Consider the following 21,306-nt stretch of genomic DNA (forward strand, 5'->3'; position numbering starts at 1 on the left):
TAGAGTGTGTCCTGCCCAGAACTCTTGGATCAGCATTATACTGTGGACATGACCGAGTCCGAGCTCTCTGTCCAGCACCCGGTCACCAAGACTGCCACTCGGCGCATTGTCCACGTGGGCACACAGCCCAGTCCTGGTGACTTCAGTGCTGGGCACCACTCTTTGGCTCTGTGTCCTGAGTTGACACCCTACGCAACCATCCTGGCCTCTATCGCGGACAGCAAACCAAACAGTGTCCGCCAGCGTCCCATTGCCTTTGACAATGCCACCCACTATTACCTCTACAACCGCCTCATGGACTTCCTCACCAGCCGCGAGATCGTCAACCGGCAGATCCACGACGTCGTGCAGAGCTGCCAGCCTGGCGAGGTGGTCATCCGCGATACCCTGTACCGCCTGGGGGTTGCTCAGATCAAGACGGAGACGGAGGAGGAGGGTGAGGAAGAGGAGGTGGCCGTGGCAGCAGAGTGAGCCAGGCTTGGGACAGGGACTGTGCTGTCTCTCTCAAGCCATAGCGAGGCCCTTGCCCGAGGCAGACCCCTCTGGGGGCCCAGGGAGCGTTCACCCGAGGGGGCCTCTGATGCTGGCACTGACCAAAGAGTTCCCATTTACTGAGCACAGCGAGGACCGGGGTCCTTGGTTCTTAACCTTCCAGGGGTCGGGAGAAGTACCAGTACACTCCTTACCAGCCCTGAGAAAGCACTTGGAGGACATGGTATGTTCAGCAGGGAGGGAGGCTGAGGGGTGGCTGGTGGCTCCCCGGGGCCAGGTGCCTGTGAGGGCGGAGGTCCGGGTGGGCAAGGGCGGAGTGCAGTGCTGTGGGCAGGCTGCGGAGTGGCCCTTCCCGCCCTGGGAAATGCTGTTCCCTGCCCCACAGCCACAGAGCGCCTTTGCCTGCTGCCTTTGACGCAGAACCTGGAAGGCCTCGTTAGCTCTAGGGGCCTCTTCGGGTTGTCCCAGGTGAGGGACACACTCCGTCCTCTTTTCCTACACCCTGGTCTGGGGGAGCTGAGGAGGGAGAGCAGCCACAACTCTCCTCTGGGACTCCGAGCTTTGAGGAAGAAGAGCCCCTTCCTCCTTTTCTGACCACTCTGCCGTACCCCACATCCTTTCTGGGGCTCTCTGGGCCCTGGACCCTCACCACAGAGGGGATGTGGCCCATGGCATGACATAACCTGGTAGCAGGAGGAAAAACTCCCTTCTGTGAAGGGGAAGCGGACTGGACCGTAAGGAAACAGCGGGACTTGCTCAGGTGCCCGAGGTTTGCTTAGGGCACGGGCATTGGCCGTGTATTATTTAATTTATTGAGAGTGGAGTAGGTGGCTTTTTTTCCCTCTCTCTTCCCCCACCAAGAATAAAGTTTATTAACTGGTTTTGATGAAGCAAGAGTCACTTCCATGCTCAGCGTGTGGTTGAGTCTGGAGGTGCTGAGCTAGTTACTTGACATGAAGGAGGGATGGCACAGGTCCCAGGGAGTCCGCAAAAAACCAGAGGCCAGCTGTGTTAATGCTGTTAGTTTAATGCTGACAGTGACATCCCGCAGCGTGACTGTTAGTTATGATGAGTCAACTTGGGGAAGTGCGTGCTGTTTGCTTAGTGTGGCCAGCCACACAGGTCCCCTCAGGATGACAGGGGGCAGGGACTGGGCAGAACACCCCAAACGTTTAGCTGCCACCTGGCTCGTTATAGCAGTGCCAGGTCCGGGGTGGGGAGGGGCTGTGGCTGGACCAGAAGGCAGAGACGAGGTACAGTTAGATTCCTGCAGGGGAGCCACCCTGCTCCAAGGGGTCTGAGCCTGGCGCCGCCTCTGAGCTCCTGTTTGCTCTTGCTGCTCCAATTGGTTAGAGAGGGGTCCCTCCACGTGAGGCCCAGGAGCATTGTTTTCAAAATGGTGGGTGGCTCTTGGGGGGCTTCATCGGTGTGAAGCCAGTCCATTTCCATTGAGACACAAGGGGGGGGGTCCAGAAAATGGGAACAAGGCTAAGAGGGGGTCTGGGGGTCCTCCCAGTTGGCATAGCGAACATGCGGCCACAGTGTTGAGAACAGTGGGAGGGCAGGGGCTCAGCCCCAGCCCGTCTGGCAGTGATGACCCAGGCCCTGAAAGTGGGGTCCTCTCTGATCTCTCGTGGGTCCCACAGTCCTGAGTTTCAGAGCTGGGCTGGATCGTTGAGTGAAGTGACCAAGGACAGAGTCTTTGTTCTCCCTGTGGCGTCCCATCCACAGAGGAGCTGAAGCTTGGAAAAAGGGACAGGCAGTGCTTCCCTGTCGTGACCTCAGCAGAACTGGTAGTTGTTTGGCTGCAGCAGGGGCTGGGCAATGTCCCCCTGCTCACAGCAGGCCAGCTGCTCGCTGGAGCTCTCCTGCTCGTTGCTGCTGCCGCCAGCACTGCCACCACCGCTGCTGCTGCTGCTGCTGGGCAGGTTGGTGTAGTCCTGAGGGAAGGAGAGGCCGGGGCGGTCAGGCTAGCCTGGCCTGTAGCCAGCCACCCACCCTGATCTGGCCGCACTCACCTGCTCTTTGCCATCCACTTGGGCCTGCTCCTGAAGGAGGAAGCAGATCTGCTGGAAGGTGGGTCTGTGGGTGGGCTCCAGGGCCCAGCAGGCCTGCATGATGCTGTATCTGAGGACAGAGGCTGCCTGTGGGTCTGGAGTCATTGCACATGCACAGCCCCTACAGACTCCTGCCCAGCAGAGGTCCCAAAACCTAGTTGGAGTGCGCTTAGCACAAGGCCGGAGCTGAGCCCTTGGCATGTTATCCATGTTATCTCAGCCTTCCCTGTATCCCTTGGAGAAAGGTATCTTCCTCACACCCATTTTGACCGCTGTGGGGAAAAGTTCAGAGATGCTATCTTGGCTCAAGCTCCTAGGACAAGAGGGGCTACTCTTGTGACCTGCAGGTAAGTTTGAGAGGTGGGCTGGGAGAATGAGCACCTGAGTGGCTGCAGCAAGGGACTAACGTGGAGAGGGTGCTGCAGGGCTGGGGGCTGGTTAGCCAGCCGGGTGGGAGCCAGGAGGGCACAGGGAGGCTGTGTTGAGAGGGGCCAGAGAAGGAGGCAGTGGGTGAACCGGCAGCCGGCCGGCCTGTGGAAAGGCCGTCGTGAAGGCAGGGAGGCAGGTAGCAGCTCGCTCGTGGCGGCCGGCCACGGTGAGGTAGCAGGCGGCAGTGTTGGGCTGGCACTGCAGATCACCAGGACGGAGGAGAAATGAGAGCAACCTCCCTTGATCTGGGTTAGGACCAGCTCAGTTAAGAGCCCTCTTTAAGACTCCCCCACCCCAGCCCCTGGGAAAGCAGTGGTAACCCAGACCTCTCTAAAAAGGGGCTTGTTATTTAGTTTGCTGCAGGGAGATGAAGCCTGGCCCCGGCACACTGGTCTGGGAAGATGGGTCACATGCCTTTCCACCCCCTTCAGCCATAGTCGGGGTGTCCTTCCCTGGGATCCTTCCCTTACATATTCTTTGGAGCGAACGCAGGCTGGGCCATTTGGTATCCATCCTTCACCAGTTTATAGAACTTGCTGTTCACCAAGATGCCAGGATAGGGGTTCAGCCCTGCAAAGGCCAAGGTCGTGCCATGCTCAGTGCTCACTTCCCCATCACTATCCCCACCCCACACACATCTTGGCAAGGTTGAGGTTTCACAATAGAACTGTGGCTTCTCTTAGTGCTTAGTGTGTGCTGGGCCCTGCAGAGGGCTTAGGTTCTGGGGCACAGAGCCCATCACACCCCACAATTCCAGCACAGGCTTTGGAAGAAGAGGTTCTTAGAGGAGTGCTATGCTCAGCATTCCAGGAATGGGAGCCACATCTTCAGGGAAGTGCATTCTGAACAAGGGGAAGTGCGTTCCAGAAAGCAGCAACCACGCAAGCAGACAGATGAGGGAACAGCCCAGAGGGAATTCCTGGCAGGGTGCTGTGTCTGCCCAGCGCATGCTGGAGCTGTGACACTTGGTTTTAAGTCACTGCACATCCCTTCATTCCCACCAGTCCCTGCTCTACCCTGGGCACCTAACATCCCTCCTCGGGGTGTAAGACCCTGCGAGTAACCAAACACGAGTCAGCCCCCCAGCCTGAACCTGCACCAGGCCAGCCACTCACCGAGTGAGAAGATCTCCCAGAGGAGGATGCCGTAGGACCAGACGTCGCTCTGAACCGTGTAGACGCAGTCAAAGATGCTCTCTGGAGCCATCCACTTAACAGGCAGGCGGGCCTGGCACAGCAGACCCCGGTCACCTTGGGCTCTGGCTCACCACCCTCTCCCCAGGCTGGTCCAACCCTCCCAGGACTCACGTTGCCTTTGACGATGTAATTGGAGTCATTCATGATGTCTCTAGCCAGCCCAAAGTCCCCAATCTTGGCCACACGCCCACTGGTCAGCAGTACGTTTCGGGCTGCCACGTCCCGGTGGATGCACTGAGGGGAAGCAAGACGGCTAGTCCCGGACCCTCCCCTACCTGGGCCCAAAGTGCAGAAGGAGCAGCCAGGGCTCTAGAAAGCCTCGGGGATCCTCTGAGGTAGTGGGCATCAGTTCTGGTCCTGACCCTAATTCCTGTCCCTACCTTCTACCAGGGCCCAGGGGTCAGACAATTCGATGTTTAGAAACTGCCATCACGGCGGCCCTTTGGCCCTGAGCAGGAACTGACTTAGAGCTAGGCATTCCACTCGGGCCCAGAACAGTCCTGGCGCTGTGAGCAGTTGCTGGCCCACATCAGCTTCTAATAATGGCAGTTGTCATTCACAGGGCCCTACCATGCCAGGCCCTCCCCTAAGCACCTGCACACATTGTAACCCTGTTTGCCCTCAACCCTGTGATTGTGCCCATTTTCATCGATGTAGAGACAGGTTCAGAGAATTTCAGTATTGCACAGAGTCACACAGCAAGTGCCAGAGCCTCAAGTCGTGCTCTAAGGTGGACGGTCACAGCTCCCACTCCCTGGGCACTTCTGAGCTGAGAGGATTGTACATGTCATCTAGCCTCACAACCACTGGGAGGTTCCGTTATAAAGCCTGTTCTTGGGAATGGGTGCTCCGCAGCCAGCTGCTCCCCCGGGCCCCTGGCGGAACTCAGCTGCCTCCCACCCCACCCGGAGCTCTTTGAAGCAGTGTGGCACTGCCCCTTTGCCTCCTAGCACTCTGGCCCCTCTCTTGCCCCTTTCTGCTCGCTTTCCTCCCCTTCTTCCTCCAGCCCCTCTTGGGTGACCACATGGGGCACAAGGTTCCTGACTCACATTCTTGGAAGCGAGGAAGGCCATGCCCTGGGCCACCTGGCTCGAGAAGTGGAGCAGGTCCCGCAGCTCCAGTGGCCACTCCTCCTTGTCCAGGTCTGGTGTGGGGAGAGGCATCAGCACAGCCCGGCAGCCCGCCACAGCCCTCCCCTGCCTGCCCCGCCCCGCAGCCCTCTCCTCTCCCTCCACCTCCTCACCTGGCTCAGAGGAGTCACTTGAGGTGGAGACGGGCCTCATCTCCACATAGGTGTCCACACCCTGGCTGGAGAAGCCACTGTCCCTACATAGGAGAGAGTGCCAAGGACCAGTCAGTCCCCATCATGCTACTGCTTAGCTCGGGCCTTGGCCTCTAACCACTGAGCAGGGAAGGGAAGGGACCTTGGGGTCAATTTGAACATCTCTTTCTGACAAGGAACTCCTGCCACGTTCGGTCTGAATGATCACCCATCTCTGCTTGGCCGTCCAGTGAGGAAGCTGACAACCTGTTCTTTTTGGGCAGCTCTGCCTGGTAGCAAGTTCTTCACTGGTTGTAATGCCAGTCTGCCCTGGGGATGTTCCTCTTCCCCACAACAGCCCTGCAGTGGCCTGAGCATAGTCTAGGCCTGTTCTTTGAGCCCTCTGTCTGGACATGGGTTCTTACCCCTGGCTTCACATTCAAATCATTTGCAGAGTTTCAAACACTCCCCGTGCCCAGACCCCTTCAGAAACTAGGGGCAAAACTCTTGTCATTCCGACTCTTAATCCTGTCCAGGCAATTCCAGCGTGCAGCCTGAGTTGAGGCCCACTGGTCTAGAGGAGTGCGTCTTAGACTTTCATTCGCATGCAGGCTCACCTGGGGAGTCTTAGGGAAACGCAGGTTGTGATTCAGTGGGTCTGGGTGGACCTGAGGTGGTGCGTTTCTAACAGCTGTCTGGTGATGCCTTGGGGCCCACGCTTTGGACGGCAGGCAAATTTGAGAAGCACTGCTCTAGGATGAAGAGCCACTGCTTCTAATATTCCAACTAGATGAGTTTGGGGTCTTTCAGAATTCACCTTTCTGTCCCTTTCTCTGATAGAGATGTGTACCTTAACAACATCCATAATGTTTAACTTATGGACTGACCATGGCAAAACCATCGCCTCCCTTGATTTAGAACCTATACTTATTAATATAGCCTGGGATCCCACTGGCAGGATTCGTTTACATGCCAGTGTAAATCACTCCACTTCATGAATCCTTTCCCCACCTGCAGGTTTGAGGATGGAGGCTAATACTTTGGTTCTTGTTTTGATTTGATTTGGCCAGAGGTTCCGGCCTGCAGAGGCCCAGAGTCAGAGAGGTGTCAGAGAAACAGAAGAGGAACTAGGTCTCACCAGCCCCCATATCAAGGGCACTGGATGGAATGAAATAGCTGCCTTCCTCTTTTGCCTCCCCAGGCTTAGCAGCTGACAGTGGCTAGGATAGGGGCCCAATGTCCACCCTTCTTGTTCTGATCCTGTCCCAGCTTCCAGCAGCCTGGTCCTGAGGCCCCCACAGCCTCAAGACTGACTTCCAGGGGAGCAATGGTGGGAGGGAGGCACAGGACCAGTAGACAAAGGAGCAGAATCTAGCCCCAGCTCCGCCTCTGCCCCTGACTCATGTGTGAAATGAAACTGGCCACTTCCTCTCTCTGGTTCCCCATGTGGCTCTGTCCATCTGCCTCTGCGTGGCTTCCAGGAATCCCAGCATTACAACAGGGCAGGAAAGACCCTGAGACATTCATCTTCCTGATGGCTCGCTTAGGGAAATTGAGGCCCAAGTGGAACAAGGACCTGGCTGTCGTGCTGTTTTTTACCCAACAACCCACAGACTCTGTCCCTACTTCTTTGTGGTGCTGAGGGACTTGACTCTGGTTACCCTGTTGTGCAGTGGGTTCTCTGCAGCCCCTGCAGCACGTGCTGAGGGAGAAACAGGCCATTACCCCCAGATCTACCCATCTCTGCCAGGGCCCTGAATAGCCTTGGTTGCCCTTACACATATGTTCAAGTGAGGACTTCATTAACAACGGCCTCCGCCAGATTCCCAGCTGCCCATCTTTGCCTTGCTATCTCCAGGACATAGTAGGTGCTCAAATATTTGTTGAATGATAAGAATAAGTAGAAAAATTGAATAACCTGGGATGGCTACTCCCCACGGTGCAGATGGGAATATGAGGGTCACTGGCCACCCAACCCTGAGCTGGCTTTGGGGACACCTGGGGCCCCACCACTCAGTCATAGCCTCCTCCCTGTCCTTAGCCAGGGACAAGATTTCTTTACCTGCGGACGTATTTCTTTTCCAGGTGGATGTTCTTGTAGCCGGGATCCTGGCCTGGACTCAGGCTGGGTTCCAGCATGGCCTCAGCCTTCCTTCGTAGAAAGTTGAGCAGGTCACCATAGCAACAGTACTCGGTGATGACCAAGACAGGGCCTAGAGAGCCGAGAGAGTGGGTGAGTGCACCCTTTAACCCAGGGGTCGGGAACCTATGGCTCACAAGCCAGATGTGGCTCTTTTCATGGCTGCATCTGGCTCACAGACAAATCTTTAATAAAAAAAATAATAACGTTAAAAATATAAAACATTCTCATGTATTACAATTCATTCATTTCCTACCGCTCATGTTCATGGTTGCGGGTGGCTGGAGCCAATCACAGCTGTCCTCCGGGACAACACCAAATTTTTATTGGATAATGCATAATGTACACGGGTCGTTGTATGGCTCTCACGGAATTACATTTTAAAATCTGTGGCGTTCATGGCTCTCTCAGCCAAAAAGGTTTCCGACCCCTGCTTTAACCCGCACCCTAGGTGAACAGGAATGTGGGCGGGGCAACGAGGCACCCTGGACTGGGACTTAGGAGCCCCAATCTATCTAAAACAGAGGAATTAAAAAAAAACGACTAGCCAAAGAATTATTTCCTCAACTCCATAAAGCTCCCACAGAAGAGGATGAGCAGACTTGGAGCCCAGCGGGCCTTGGGGACTGCGCAATAAGTGCCCAAGTGTGTTTGGGTGGGGGCTTCACTCCAGATCCACGGAATCAGACTGCCTGGAGCAAGGCCCTGGGATCTGCCCTGTTAGCTCCCTCTGCAGGTGACGGATGCCCACTGGTGTCTGAGAACCACTGCTCAGAGCTCCCAGAACCTTGTGTCTGCCATGCACAAGCAGCTTGGCCAGTTCAGGCGTCTGGAATTTCAGGGACACTGAGACGGGGTCCCATCTTCACTTGGAGGAGATGGGAAGTGAAAGATGCACTGAGGCGGCCCTGGCGCCCTCAGACACCTGAGAGGCCCCAAGACCATGGGCCCCCATGTGCGCTGGGCACCTCACCTCCGTGGGTACAGGCTCCCAGAAGGTTGACTATGTTCTCGTGCTGGCCCAGGTGACTCATGATCTTCAGTTCCGACATGAGGGCCTCCTTCTCATCGGCATGAGCCGTGGCTGGGAGGAAGGACCACAGTGCCACAGATGGAGAGAGAGCGGGACAGGGAGAGCCATACAGACAGATAGGAGACACCCAGGGGAGTAGCAGGGTACCCAGAGCCCCAAAGCAGTCAGGGCCCAAAAGAGGGAGAAGGAGAAATGTGGACACACAGATGGGAGTTAGTGAGAGAGGGAGGACACGCCAGTCACTGAGCTGGCCTCAGATGGCAGAAAGCCAAGCTGTGGCCAGGTCATGGCTCAGGATGGCCTTGGTGTACCCCAGCTTCTTTGGGTCTGAACCACCAAACCCCTCCACTCCCAAGAGTTAGAGGGAGCCTGAGCTCACAGAGGAATCCAGGAGTCCTCATCATCAATCCCAGGCTCTGGCCCCCAGGTTATGACAGGCCAAAAATGTGGGTGATGCCTCTTGTGACAGCAGGGCAGGCCCTCCCCTAGCAGGCACCACCTCCTGCCAGCTCCCCTAAATTCCCCAAGCCCCTCCTCTCACTCACATTTCAGCATCTTCACGGCCACTTTCAGGACAGCGTCTTCCTTGCCCAGACCAAAGGCTGTAGCCTCTACCACCTTCCCAAAGGCGCCAGCTCCAAGGGTCTTACCTGCCAACATACAGGCTCCTTAGGTCCCTGGGCACCACAGGGCCCTTTCTCTAAGGGCCCCAGGCTCCCAGCAGCCTGTGCTGCCCTGTGACAGGAGGGCCTGGTGGGCTGAGATCCCATCTCACCGAACTGCAGGTTGTTCCGGGGAAACTCCCACTTCTCGTTGTAGGGCAGTTGGGTGGGATCGATGAACGTGTAATTGTTGCCCTCGTAGCTCTCAATGATCTTCCAGCGCACCTGGTACTTGGGCTTCTGCAGAGGGAGAGGGAGGGAGCATGTGGCAGCCAGGCCTGGCAGGATCTGGGAATCCCATTCGGACCCCTCGAGGGCTTAGGGGGTGGGCAGTCCCACAGCCCTCAGCAGGAGGCAGCTGCGGTCCAAGATCTGGTGAGAGGAACTGAATTCTCATGCCTATTGGCACTGAGAGTCCGGTCCCTTCCTGGCTTGGCCTCACTGTGGGACCATCCCTTCCCTAAACTTCAGTTCCCCTACCTGTGCAGTCAAAGACACGGACAGGATGGCCTCTGAGCACCTTGGTAGCTCTGATAATTTAGTTAATTCCTGAGCTGGGAGGGAGGGGTAGACCTTGAGATCCATCTATCCATCCTTTCATCCAAACATGTTGGTTTTTATTTTTAATTGTGGTAAGAGACACATAACATGAAATTTATCATGGCAGCCATTTTTAAGTGTATAGTTTAGTAGTGTTAAGTACATCCACATTCTTGTGCAACCAGTGTCCGGAACTCTCGTCATCTTGTAAAACTGAAACTCCGTACTCTTGAAACAATTCCCCGTTCCCACTTCTCCCCAGCCCCCGGCCACCATTGTTCCACGGACCTCGTGAATCTGCACCCTAAGTGCCTCACATAAGTGGAATCATGCAGTAGTTGTGTTTTTATGAGTGGCTTATCCATGCTGTAGCATGGGATGGAATTTCTTTTTAAATGTAAATAATATTCCTTTCCAAACACGTCCCTGAGCACCGGCTGTGCCAGGCACCATTGATGCAGAGTAGATCAAGACAAAGTCCCTGTCCCCATGGAGTCTGTGTTCTAGTGGCTAAGACAGGCATTCCCCTCAAGTAAATAAATGCCCATGTAGGACATTTTCTGATGGTGCAACGAAGAGAAGAAAGCAGGGCAACAGGATAGAGAATGACAGGCGTGATTGAAGGTAAGCCAGGGAAGGCCCCCCGGAGCTGAGACGCAGTGGGCCCTGTGACCGTGGAGGGCGCACTTCACAGGCTCAGCGAGCAGAGATGCGGAGGCCTGGGGTCGGGTTGGAAAGGTCCTGGCAGGTGAGAGTGGCTGCGAGGTGCTGACCCATGTGGCGTGGGGGGAGCGGGGGGGGGGCTCCAGAGTCGGGAATGTCTTGGGGGCTGTGATGAGAGGCTTTGCCCACAAGACCGTGAGCATCTGGAGGACCTGCGCTCTTTCTCAGGCTGCACACACTGCTGCCGACCAGCAGTCGGGGCAGAGATGTCGGGGGGGGGGGGGGGGAGCCGAGGTCTCTCTCTTTCCTGCCCGGATGGCAGCTGCTCAGGGGCAGCACGCCAGGGGCTGCCCAGGAGAAGTGCTGATGGAGGACTGCGTGTAGGTGGAAAGTGGAAGCTGGGCTGGGGCAGTGGAGGACGCTGGGGCCTTGGGTCAGCAGTCCGCTCTCCTTCCCGGAAGTCCCTTGGGGACAGGGACCAGCTGGGCTGGGCTTCGCAGCTGGGCTCCTTTGTGGGCACCCAGCTTGGGAGAGCTACAGGGCTGTGAGTGGGTGTTGGGGAGGAGCGTGGCCTCTGGCTGCCCGTCTCACTGGGTTAGGAGACAAGACTCCAGATAGCCATGGGGAAGAACTCTGGGAGAAAAAGAGTGCATTCGGATGTAAGCAAGAGCTTCCGGGTGTCCCTTGGGGAGCGGTGGAGGACTCCAGGTGAACATGAGCATACCCATGTTGGGGCATGGGAGGAAAGTCTGAAATGGGACAGAGGAGGGGTTTTCTGAGTCTCAGGATTCAGACCTTACACATGGTGCTTTTCAAGCCCAAAAGACAGAGCCAGAGCCAGGAGGGGGCTCTTGGACACCCCCGCCCCCGCCCCAGGCCACTTCCATCTCCAGGAGCCTCTGTGGTCAAGGCCTCCTGGTCTCCTTACCACTTCTTCTTCCTCTGTCTCCCTCAGCTGAGCCTGAGTCAGCCCCCTCCCCATGGCCGCCCCCAGCCTGGCAGAGGATATTGGAGAGAGGGAGGGGTGGAAGGAAGAGAGTTTGTCTGGCTGGAATCTCGGCTCTCCACCTGTCGGACTCGATACCTGGAGGAGAGGGCCGCTCTATGCAGCCGGCCCTGGCATCCTCACCTCTTCCTGGCAAGGGGCCCTCGCAGCTCTGCCTGCACACTGCCCAGGCCTGGACCTCTGCTGTCCCTGAAAAGGGCTCAGCTATCCTCCCGGGAGCTTGTACCTGGAGGGGCCTCTCCTCTGCAGGAGAACTCTTATAAGGAGGCAGGACTGGCTTTGCTAGTAACAGGGGCAGTAATTGTAATGATAGGGGCAAGCATTTCTCCAGCGCCTTCCTGCGACACTCAGCGCGTCAGCTCATTTACTCCTCACTACAGGCGCAGGACCTGTGCCCATGACTTCCCCTTGGCAACCGAGGTGGGCAGGCGACATCAAAGTCCCCGCCACCCTCCCCACTGATCCCGCTGGTTCTGGGCAGGTGGATGGTCTCTGTCTCAGGAAGGGAGAGACCTCAACAACTCCTTAGGTCCCTTGGGGACTCCCCTGCCCGTCCCCAGGTTGCCCCTAGTCTCCACAGCTCACTGCTGACCCCCCAGAACCCCGACCTTCCCAGAGGCCTCCCCGTCCCCTATCTGCCCAGTGTCCCTCCTCCTCCTTCCTGCCTGCTGACTCCTATCCTTTCTCTTCCCCCACTGCCCCCCTTCCCTGTGGTCGCTCTGGGGGCCAGAAAGGCGATGACTCAGCCTGAGGCAGAGACACTCTTCCTGCAGACGGGCCACCCTCACGCCAGGCCTGGGCAGTGAGGCTGACTGGGCCGAGTCCCCAGTGAAGGAGCGAGTCTCAGAACCCAAGGGGCAAAGCTGAGGGGAATTGGACTGCAGGCCCTGAGACGGGAGCGTGACCATCTTGACCCCCCCCAAGGTCTTGTCCCATGGGATGCCCTCCTTTTCTTGGCCTTGAGTGGGCTCAGGGGGCTGTGGGATTTCCTGGATAGAAAATGAGGCGACTGGGAGTACATGTCGTGAAAATGGTCCCACAGGGAGAGAGTACAGTGTTCCTAAACCATAGCTGCCCAAGGAGGCAGAAAAGGGTGCAGGGGGAACTGGGCCCTTCTCTGGACTCTGTGCAGACCGTCGTGGGCCGAGGCAGCGGCTCTGTGGGGCATGGGTAACAGTTTTCAGCTCCATATAAGGAAGAATTTAGCAAGTTGGAGCTGCTCAGAGAAGGAACAGTGGCCACAAGAACGAGAGAGGTCCTGTTCCCGGAGGTGGGCGAGCAGGGCCCAAGCCACTTTGGGCATGTTGTTAAGGAGATGCCCAATCTCAGACACCCCTCTATCCCAAGATGCATGCGCTAAGCCGGGTCCCCCAGTCAACTTCCTCCTGGGATGAGTGTGTACAGCTGCTGTTCTGAGCACTGTCTGTGCCAAGCACCCTTGGAGTACTCTATACCAGTGGCACGAACTTCCTGATGGACTGGTGGTTGAAAACCACTGCTCTACAACCTTATGTCATGAATCCTTAAGACAGCTTGCTGGGGTAGCTGCCAGTACTAACCCCATTTTACAGATGGAGGAAACAGGCTTAGACACACCAGTTCTTACAGAGCCCCATAGTCGGAGAGAGGCAGAAAAGGATTCGGACCCAGAGCCTTCCAGTTCACACCCCTTGACTCTTAAACTAGACTATCAGTAGGCTCATGGAATGTCAGAGAAGGAAGGTTGTTAAAGGACACCAGTCCCATGGTGCAGGTGGGGAAACTGAGGCCCAGAGAGGTCAGTGAGTCAGCTGAGGTCGTATGGTGAAACAGTGTCAGAGACCCAGATCCTCAAAGTCCTGACCTGGTGCCCTTGTTTCCTGGGGGCTGTGCTCTGAGCTGGGTGCTAGAATGATCATGGAGACCCAAAGGTGCCCCCACATCCCACCCATCCTATCTACTTCAAGCCCTCTTCCCCCACTAAAGACCCCAAGGTGAGTAAGGGGAAGAAGTTACATGCCCCTAAATCATATCGTTACCTTGTTCAAACCCACTCATGGCCCTGGGCCTGCAGGATGAGGTCCAACCTTTCAGATCCCAACCTGTCCCCATCTGCCTCCTCTTCTAGGTGCCAAAATCCAGAACTCACCAAAGTCTTCCTCTACCCTTTATACACATTGCCCTCTCCCCCAGAGACACCTGCTCCCCGAGTCTTGCTGCATCCCTCATCCTCCAAGGCCTATCCCACCCATGCCAAGGCACCGCCTCCAGGCAGTCTCCCTTCCTCACCAGCAGAAGTCACCCCTCCACTCCTGGCCTCTACAGCCCTCTGGCCTGGCGCTGTCGGGCTCTGATCACACTAGGCACCTCCTTTTGTGTAGGGAGGCTGCTCGGCCAGGTGGTGGAGGCCGTAGATCTGGTGCGGGAGGTGCCTGGAACCCTTGGGCAGGTTCTTCAACCTTCCTGAGCCTCGGCTTCCTTATTGTAAAATGCTGACTGCTATAGCCCCTGCCTCTGGGTGTTGTGAGGATAAGATAGGATGATTCCATGTTTCGCACAATAGTGAAACACGTGGCCTTTTAAAAACCAGCCTCTGCCATTGACCAGCAGTCAACCAGGGTGGCTGTCTCAACCTCTCAGAACCTCAGCTCCCAACTCTATAAATTGGGGTTAGTGGCACTATCTACATGCCGTGGCTATTGAGGACTTTGAATGAGAGGATACAGGTAATACGATCTATTTAAAATGCCCGTAAAATTGCTATTACCGACTGTGTGCTCAAAGTGACAGGCAGCACACTAAACATCAGCGCACAATGAATGGTAGCTTTGAATAATAATATTAAATAACGAAGAGGCTGAGGGTGGGCGGGCCTTCCTCCTTTGCCAGCCCATCCACCACCTGAGGGTGAGACCCAGGCCTGGCCTGTAAGATCCGCTCTGTGGGTGTGCGAGCCCCCAGCTGGGACCGGATCCCATGCTTACACTCTCCCGGAACCCAGTCCTCTCCCAGACCAGTGTTTGCCTTCACTTTTCTGGTGAATTGATTAGTGACCGGGTCCTGCAGTAGACAGTGACCCGTGAGGGCAGAGCCTCGGGGGCTCTACGTTCTGGCCTCCCCAGCACCTAGCCCACCCACATTGCCATACAGTAGGCGCCCACTAAAGAGCTGTTGGCTGAATGATCGGCTGAAAATGGGTGGGTGTTCGAGGCTGCAGGGGGAACCACGTGGCCTGGTGGTGCTGGCCCGGGTCCAGCGCACTCAGGGTCTGGCTGTCACTCCCTGCCTGGGCTCACCTGCTTGTATTTGTACAGGAGCAGCAGGAGCAGCAGCAGCAGCAAAGCCATGATGGACATGCAGGCCACCAGCACAGGTGTGAAGAGGGGCTCATCAGAGAGTTGCCTGCTGGTCCCTGGAAGGGCAGGGCAGAGGAGTGAGTGACAAAGGGGGCCTCTGTGACCCCCTGCCCCCGAGGCTAGGCCATTGCACTGCCTGGAACATGGTTGGTACTCAGTAAATGCTTTGACTGCAGGAGCCTTCCTGCAGACCCACACGCCAGCCAGGGGCAGGGCGAATGGACCCTCCAGCTCTGCTCACACCCAGGCCCAAACCCTGCCAGGATCACAGCCTTTTGTGTCTCGGGGAGCCGCTCAGGTCACACAGTGCCATCCTGCCAGGGCAAAGAGCCCCTCAGCCGTAGCCTGGCCTAGTGCCCAGCCTCGGCTTGAACACACCTGCTCTGACGGGCTCACCACCTGCACCTCTGGGCAGCTGGAACAGGAAGACCTGCTAGACAGTACACTGACGTCTGCCTTCCCGCCAGTCCCTCCTGCTTCCCCGAGTGCCCTTTGGAACCATGCGGGCTTTCCGAGGATCTGCAAGCCAGACACCCCCTGGGGCTACTCTTCCAGATCAGAACCCTAGTTCTCTCGATGCGTTTTGAAAGATGTAATTTCCGTTACCTTGCCCCGTTCAACCGCGTGGGTCTGAGGCCAAATCTCACCTCTGCTATTTAGGAGGTGTGTGGCCTTGAACCTGTGACTTCTCCCTAAGCCTCAGGTTCATCATCTCCAAAGTCAAAGGAAAATAGTACTAACCTCCCGAGGATGTGCAAATTCACAGAGACAGTGCCATAAAGAGCTCCGCACAAAGCGTGGCAGTGTGACTGAGGGCAGCTGGGCCACCTGTGGCGCCACCTCTGAGCCAGGCAGAGGCTCCTGCTCTGGCCTCTCTGGGCCCGGAGAGCTTTGCTAGGTCTTAGCACAGGGATGCTTGTTGGAGGTCTGAGGCTGCTGCGGGTCTCTGCACAGAATCAGAGAGCTACACAGGGAGCCTTGGTGTAACTCAGAGAAAAGCATCCCTTCCTCTCAACAGAGGCAGCCTGCATCAGTGCCCAGGGCTGGCCAGTGGACAGCCCACGCTCAGACTCTGGCCCTGAATGGATGGGACCATGTCTCTGGCAGGAAGAGGCTCAGGAAGGGATGGAGAAGGCCACCAAGGCTGGCCCTGGGGTGGGCTTGGACTGTGTGTACTTGTTGCATCCCTCGCTCCCTCACCTGACTCTAATCTCCATGGAGGCGCGCTCCCCTGCATCGAGTAATGTGGCAGATGCCAAATATAGTACATACTTGTGAATTAATGCATGAGTTAAAGTGCAGGGTATGAGCAGAGGGGCAGTTAGGCTGTGCTTGCCTCTGGCTGCTTTCTCGCTGGGTGTCTGCTTCCCCTCCATTCCTTTCCCTACCTACAGTCCTGAGGGTTCTAGATTCCCCCATCTGGCCGCTTCAGGAGGGGCCTGGAGTGGGACCCACAGAGGTGGGACTCAGTTCAGCTGGGATAAGCACCATGTTAGAACTCTGGCTCCCTGAGGGGGCGGTTTCCTGGGCCCCCTCCCGTCCTGGCCCGGAAGGGAAGACAGAGGCTCACCTGCGGAGATGGAGATGGGCTGGAAGGCGTGGGAGCTGTTCCCCTCGCTGTTGTGGGCCCTGCACTCATATGTTGTGTTGTGTTCCAAGGTCCCAATGTCCAGCATGCTCCTGACAATCACGCTGAGGAAGGGCTTCTGTCTCAGGACCTCAAGTTGTGCATTCTCGAGGACCAGTGCTTGGGCCTCATCACATCTGGGAAAAGCAGAGTATGGTTCAGAGTTTCAGGCTGCCAGCCCCGCTGAACAGGTGAGGAAGGCAAGAGGAGCCCACTCACCTGGTAGTACGGCCCCTGCACTGCACCCACGTCACGTTGGGCCGGGGGTACCCACTGACAACACAGATCATGGCATCAGAGCCATTGATGGGGTTCCACGTGGCTGTTTCTACTTTCGGGGGGTCTGAGGAGGAAAGGAGCAGAAGAGGAAGAGATCAGCCCAGAGGCCCCAAGTCCCTCACCAGAGGCCTGACCACCTCACACTGAGCTTCCTCTCCGCCAGCCTCTCCCAGCTTGTCTCTCCAGGACCCCATGTCCCCAGCCCCCAGCGCCACCCCCGCTCCATCACTCACATCGAAGGGTGAGCTCGAAAGTCAGGGCCTCCTCGCCTCTGGCGTTTCTTGCCAGGAAGGAGTAGCGGCCAGCCTCAAAGGACTTCAGGCGAGGCAGGGAGAGCGTTGATTTGTACCTGTATGAGAGCAGCGGACAGCTGGGGTGAGCCTGGGTATGGTCCCCACAAGGGCATTGGGCTCAATCAACTACCCTGGTGGGCTCTGTTTTGTTTTTGGTAAAGTGTCCAAGGTACAAAAACCTTGGCTGAGCCAGGAGCCCAGGCAGGGTGCCAATGAGACATGGGAAAACCACTAACCCTATTTCCTTAATTGCTTCTCTTACCTGTAAAGCAGTTTTATCCTGAGGTTTAGTAGAGGCGAGGTCTGTAAAGTCCCGACAATGGGAGGCACAGCACAAGCCCCACTGACTGTACCTGCTTCTACCACCATCAGAGGCTAAGCCATCCCTGCTGAAAACGCTAGCACCCAGGTCGGCTGCCATCCCTAAAGCTCCAGCCCTATCCAGAGGGGCTGGGAGAGGAATGAGAAGCAGGATGTAGTCATGGGGCTAGGAGACCAGGGGTCAAGTCCCGGTGCTGCCAATCCTTAGCTGTGTGACCTTGAGCAAGTACTTAACCTCCTGATCCTTTTCTTCCTTTTCTGCAAGGGTGACACTAATTGAAATTATTCATAGACTTGGCCAGAGGATTAAAGGGCCATGCACTCAGAGTGCTTGATGTACTGACTCACTGTAGGCTCTCAATTTAACCGGTGACTTTTATTACAGAAAAGTCCTGGAAACAAATGCAAACAAGTTATCCTCAGCTGATTCCAGGCCATCTTTAAGTTCTTCTCTTACCCTCTATTTTAAAATGTATCCATAATGAACGTGTATTGTTTAGTTTAGGTAATGAAAGAGTTTTTACAAGAATCAGTTACAGCCAAGTACCAGCTCTTTGGAGAATGTCTGCAGCCACTATCATCCTAACATGCATGATATTCAAAGGGCAATCTCATTCAGACCTTCGGCGTACAGAACCTCTCTACACGTGTCAGGTTTTGTGATAACTAACCTTTATCTCTTAAACTGAAAGAATTTGGCTTCTGTGGATGACTCAGAGTCGCCATTATGAGCACACCTATCACACGAGCTAAGTTCAGTGGCTGTTGAATGCACAGGCTTGTCTGCCTCTCAGTGAATGGTCGCAGGCTAGTGTGTTTGAGAGGCTCTCCCTGATTCCTTTCTGCAATGTTCCTATTGCTTACGGATTCCTGAAATCTGTCTATAAACCCCCTCTCGGGTCTTCAGACCCCAGATTCAGAACTTCTCTGTCTTATGTGAGAGGAAGCTAGAAATCCTGGCCAGGAAGGATCACAGACGGGGAGGAAGAAGATGAGGACAAGGGAACATCCTTGTAGAGTCTAATGATTAGCAAGCAAAAGTCTAGGGGCCAGTGAGGTCTGGGCTTCGGGAGCTAGAAAGAGAACCCCAGAGTTTGGAATTAGGAAGGTATCTATGGGTTTATCTAGCCCAGGAGAGCAAATACATTTGCTCTGATAGGCCAATTATGGCGGAAATACTGTCTGCAGACTGTGGAGAAGGACTCTGAGATTTTGCCGCCAGACTCTGCAGAAAGTGGTTTAGGGATGTCTTGAGTGTGGTAGTGGACGTTATCACACACTCCCCACCTAGTCACGGTCCTTGATTGACCTGTACGCTCTCATTCAAATAGATCAGGGTAAATAAATCATTGTTTTAACCTCTTTTATTTTTAAAGAGTATCAGCATTCCCCTTCAGGAGGAAGCTCCCTTGTTTAGAAAGCCACCTGGTTGGGCCACTTTGGGTGGGAAAATGAGACCCTGAGGACATTTCACAAGGAGACAGGAAAAATAGATTCCTAAAATGTTGTACATATGGGAAAAGCGGGATTCAGAGAGAAGAGAGGAGGTAGTCAGATAGCACTTTATGAGAGGAGTTTGAGCCTATTGAGGGATGGCCAGGGAGAAATTCTCAGGGCTGGGTGACCACAGCCTTTAAAGAACTATTGGATGCAGTTATGAATTCCCTTTACCCCCTCCCCCAAACCTGTGTATGTGGCAGATACCCTGTGCAGTCATTACTAGGAGTGGATCCAGGAGTAGAAATCATGGGGCATTGTCTTCCACATTTGAACTGGCCAGGAGAGAAGAGAATAAATGAGATTGAGAGGCATGGATGACCATGAGAGGGTACAGCCCCAAGAAATGGTAGAATGCTTGCGGGCATTTCCCAAGGATGTGGGACAGGGGGGTATGCAAATTTGATCTAAATCTCAAACACAGATGACTGAGATTAAGGTTCCTTTTTTTTTTTTTTTTAATTTACAGGGTCAGACAGACAGGAACAGAGAGATGAGAAGCATCAATCATCAGTTTTTTGTTGTGACACCTTAGTTGTTCATTGATTGCTTTCTCATATGTGCCTTGACCGCAGGCCTTCAGCAGACCGAGTAACCCCTTACTCGAGCCAGTGACCTTGGGTCTAAGTTGGTGAGCTCTTCGCTCAAGCCAGATGAGCCCGCGCTCAAGCTGGCGAGCTCGGGGTCTCGAACCTGGGTCCTCCGGATCCCAGTCCGACACTCTATCCACTGCGCCACCACCTGGTCAGGCAGATTAAGGTTCAGCGTAGTCAGGGTAAGTGAGACCCAGAAAAGGAAGGGACTCGCTCCAGGTCACACAGCAAGGTTGAGACGTGACCCCTGGCTTAAGCATTGCCCATCTGGCTGTAGGGCTATGCAGATGGGAGCTGATAGCTGGTACCTGTATGTATCCTTGACAGTGGAAAAATCGAGCTGGGGCTGGTCAGGGTAGGGTCCCTGATAGGTCCAGTTAAAGCTTTCTAGGTTCGGGTAGGCCTCCACAGTGACTTGTAGGTTGAGCCTCTCACCCACGGCCACCTCCTGGAGGAGGCTCTGCTCAGAGGTCAAGTTCAAGTAGGCGCTCTCTGGAAAGCAGAACACATAGAGATCTGGCATCAGTGGGATGATGTCCTGGTTTGTGTGTGTTCCTTTGGTCATCCACCCATTAATCCAGTCATCCAGCTGGACCCTTCTGTGTGCCTACTATGTGCCAGACCCACAGTCCCCAACCCTAACCAATGCTTGCGCTCTGACATCTTTCTTTCCTCCATCCACCTCAGAAGCCTGGGGCTGCAAACTCTTCTCCCCACCGAGTCCCTGGGAGAACTTGGGAAAATCCCTATTCTCCTTGATACCTTCTTCTTCTTATTTATATATTGAAGAGGTTGACTATATCTGTGGTTATAACTTTTCTTTCTTTTTTTTTTTTTCTGAAGCTGGAAACGGGGAGAGACAGTAAGACAGACTCCGGCATGCGCCTGACCGGGATCCACCCGGCACGCCCACCAGGGGCGACGCTCTGCCCACCAGGGGGCGATGCTCTGCCCCTCCGGGGCGTCGCTCTGTTGCGACCAGAGCCACTCTAGAGCCTGGGGCAGAGGCCAAGGAGCCATCCCCAGCGCCCGGGCCATCTTTGCTCCAATGGAGCCTTGGCTGCGGGAGGGGAAGAGAGAGACAGAGAGGAAGGAGGGGGTGGGGGTGGAGAAGCAAATGGGCGCTTCTCCTATGTGCCCTGGCCAGGAATCGAACCCGGGTCCCCCGCACGCCAGGCCGACGCTCTGTGGTTATAACTTTTTGAAAAAAAAATTTAGCAGTAAAAAAGTCTGTTGTTTTTATTTCCCCCATATGCTCCCATCCATTTCCCCTTCTTCTGATAATAGTTCAGTCAATGAGGCTTCCACATCCAGCTCTAAAGTGTGCAGATGACTCAGGCTAGCCAATCAGAGCAATGTGTCCCCTTGGGACCAGTGATCGGTTTGGGGTAGGCACATGAGTTCATGACACTCATTTCAATGATTGCTGCTGGAAGTCTGCGAAAAGAGAAGATCTCATTCCACTGGGGTTATCATGCCTGGTGATTCTAGGGATTCCACTAAAGCATGAACAGCTGAGAGTTGGGAAGAAACAGATTCTTATCTGTATCATCTGAACACCTTGATCCAGCTGTATCTAAAGCTCATATCCATGGTCTCTTTAGCTAGAAGGCCAATGAAATATTCTTTTGATTAGGCCAGTTTGAGTTGGTTACTGTTACCCGTACCTGAAAGAGTCTTAACTAGTTTCTTCTAATTAGATCTTGCATAAATTAAAATCAAACTACTCTGGGGGTCTGAGAACAGGAGAAACAGAAGAACTCCCCCCAGCATTCCCAGGACACCCTGTACTTCCCTAATAATCACACTGGGTGAACATTGCCTGTTCACATGTTTATGTTCCAGGCATGAATGAATGAATGAATGAATAAACAGTGAAATC

General features: G+C 55.1%; 2 protein-coding genes across 3 annotated transcripts in view; one reads left to right on the plus strand and one right to left on the minus strand.

The window, feature by feature from the left end:
• HMGXB3 (HMG-box containing 3) overlaps nt 1-1,368 on the plus strand; it is a 55,064-nt gene extending 53,696 nt beyond the window's left edge. For both annotated transcript variants that reach the window (XM_066343429.1, XM_066343430.1), the window contains one exon: nt 4-1,368. In XM_066343429.1, the coding sequence (XP_066199526.1) occupies nt 4-471 (468 nt within the window). In that variant the 3' untranslated portion in view covers nt 472-1,368. The remainder of the gene's footprint in view (nt 1-3) is intronic.
• Nucleotides 1,369-1,499: 131 nt separating this feature from the next.
• Nucleotides 1,500-21,306, minus strand: part of CSF1R (colony stimulating factor 1 receptor) — a 28,314-nt gene continuing 8,507 nt past the window's right edge. The window contains exons 6-21 of the mRNA XM_066343431.1: nt 19,733-19,916; nt 16,954-17,069; nt 16,661-16,784; nt 16,385-16,578; nt 14,755-14,870; nt 9,384-9,510; nt 9,154-9,258; nt 8,549-8,659; nt 7,498-7,648; nt 5,418-5,500; nt 5,224-5,318; nt 4,286-4,408; nt 4,094-4,205; nt 3,449-3,548; nt 2,511-2,619; nt 1,500-2,432 (exon numbers count right to left, since the gene is read on the minus strand). Coding sequence (XP_066199528.1) covers nt 2,274-2,432; nt 2,511-2,619; nt 3,449-3,548; nt 4,094-4,205; nt 4,286-4,408; nt 5,224-5,318; nt 5,418-5,500; nt 7,498-7,648; nt 8,549-8,659; nt 9,154-9,258; nt 9,384-9,510; nt 14,755-14,870; nt 16,385-16,578; nt 16,661-16,784; nt 16,954-17,069; nt 19,733-19,916 — 2,009 coding nt within the window. The 3' untranslated portion in view covers nt 1,500-2,273. The remainder of the gene's footprint in view (nt 2,433-2,510; nt 2,620-3,448; nt 3,549-4,093; nt 4,206-4,285; nt 4,409-5,223; nt 5,319-5,417; nt 5,501-7,497; nt 7,649-8,548; nt 8,660-9,153; nt 9,259-9,383; nt 9,511-14,754; nt 14,871-16,384; nt 16,579-16,660; nt 16,785-16,953; nt 17,070-19,732; nt 19,917-21,306) is intronic.

This window comes from Saccopteryx leptura, chromosome 6, assembly GCF_036850995.1.
Source record: "Saccopteryx leptura isolate mSacLep1 chromosome 6, mSacLep1_pri_phased_curated, whole genome shotgun sequence".
Taxonomy (NCBI): domain Eukaryota; kingdom Metazoa; phylum Chordata; class Mammalia; order Chiroptera; family Emballonuridae; genus Saccopteryx; species Saccopteryx leptura.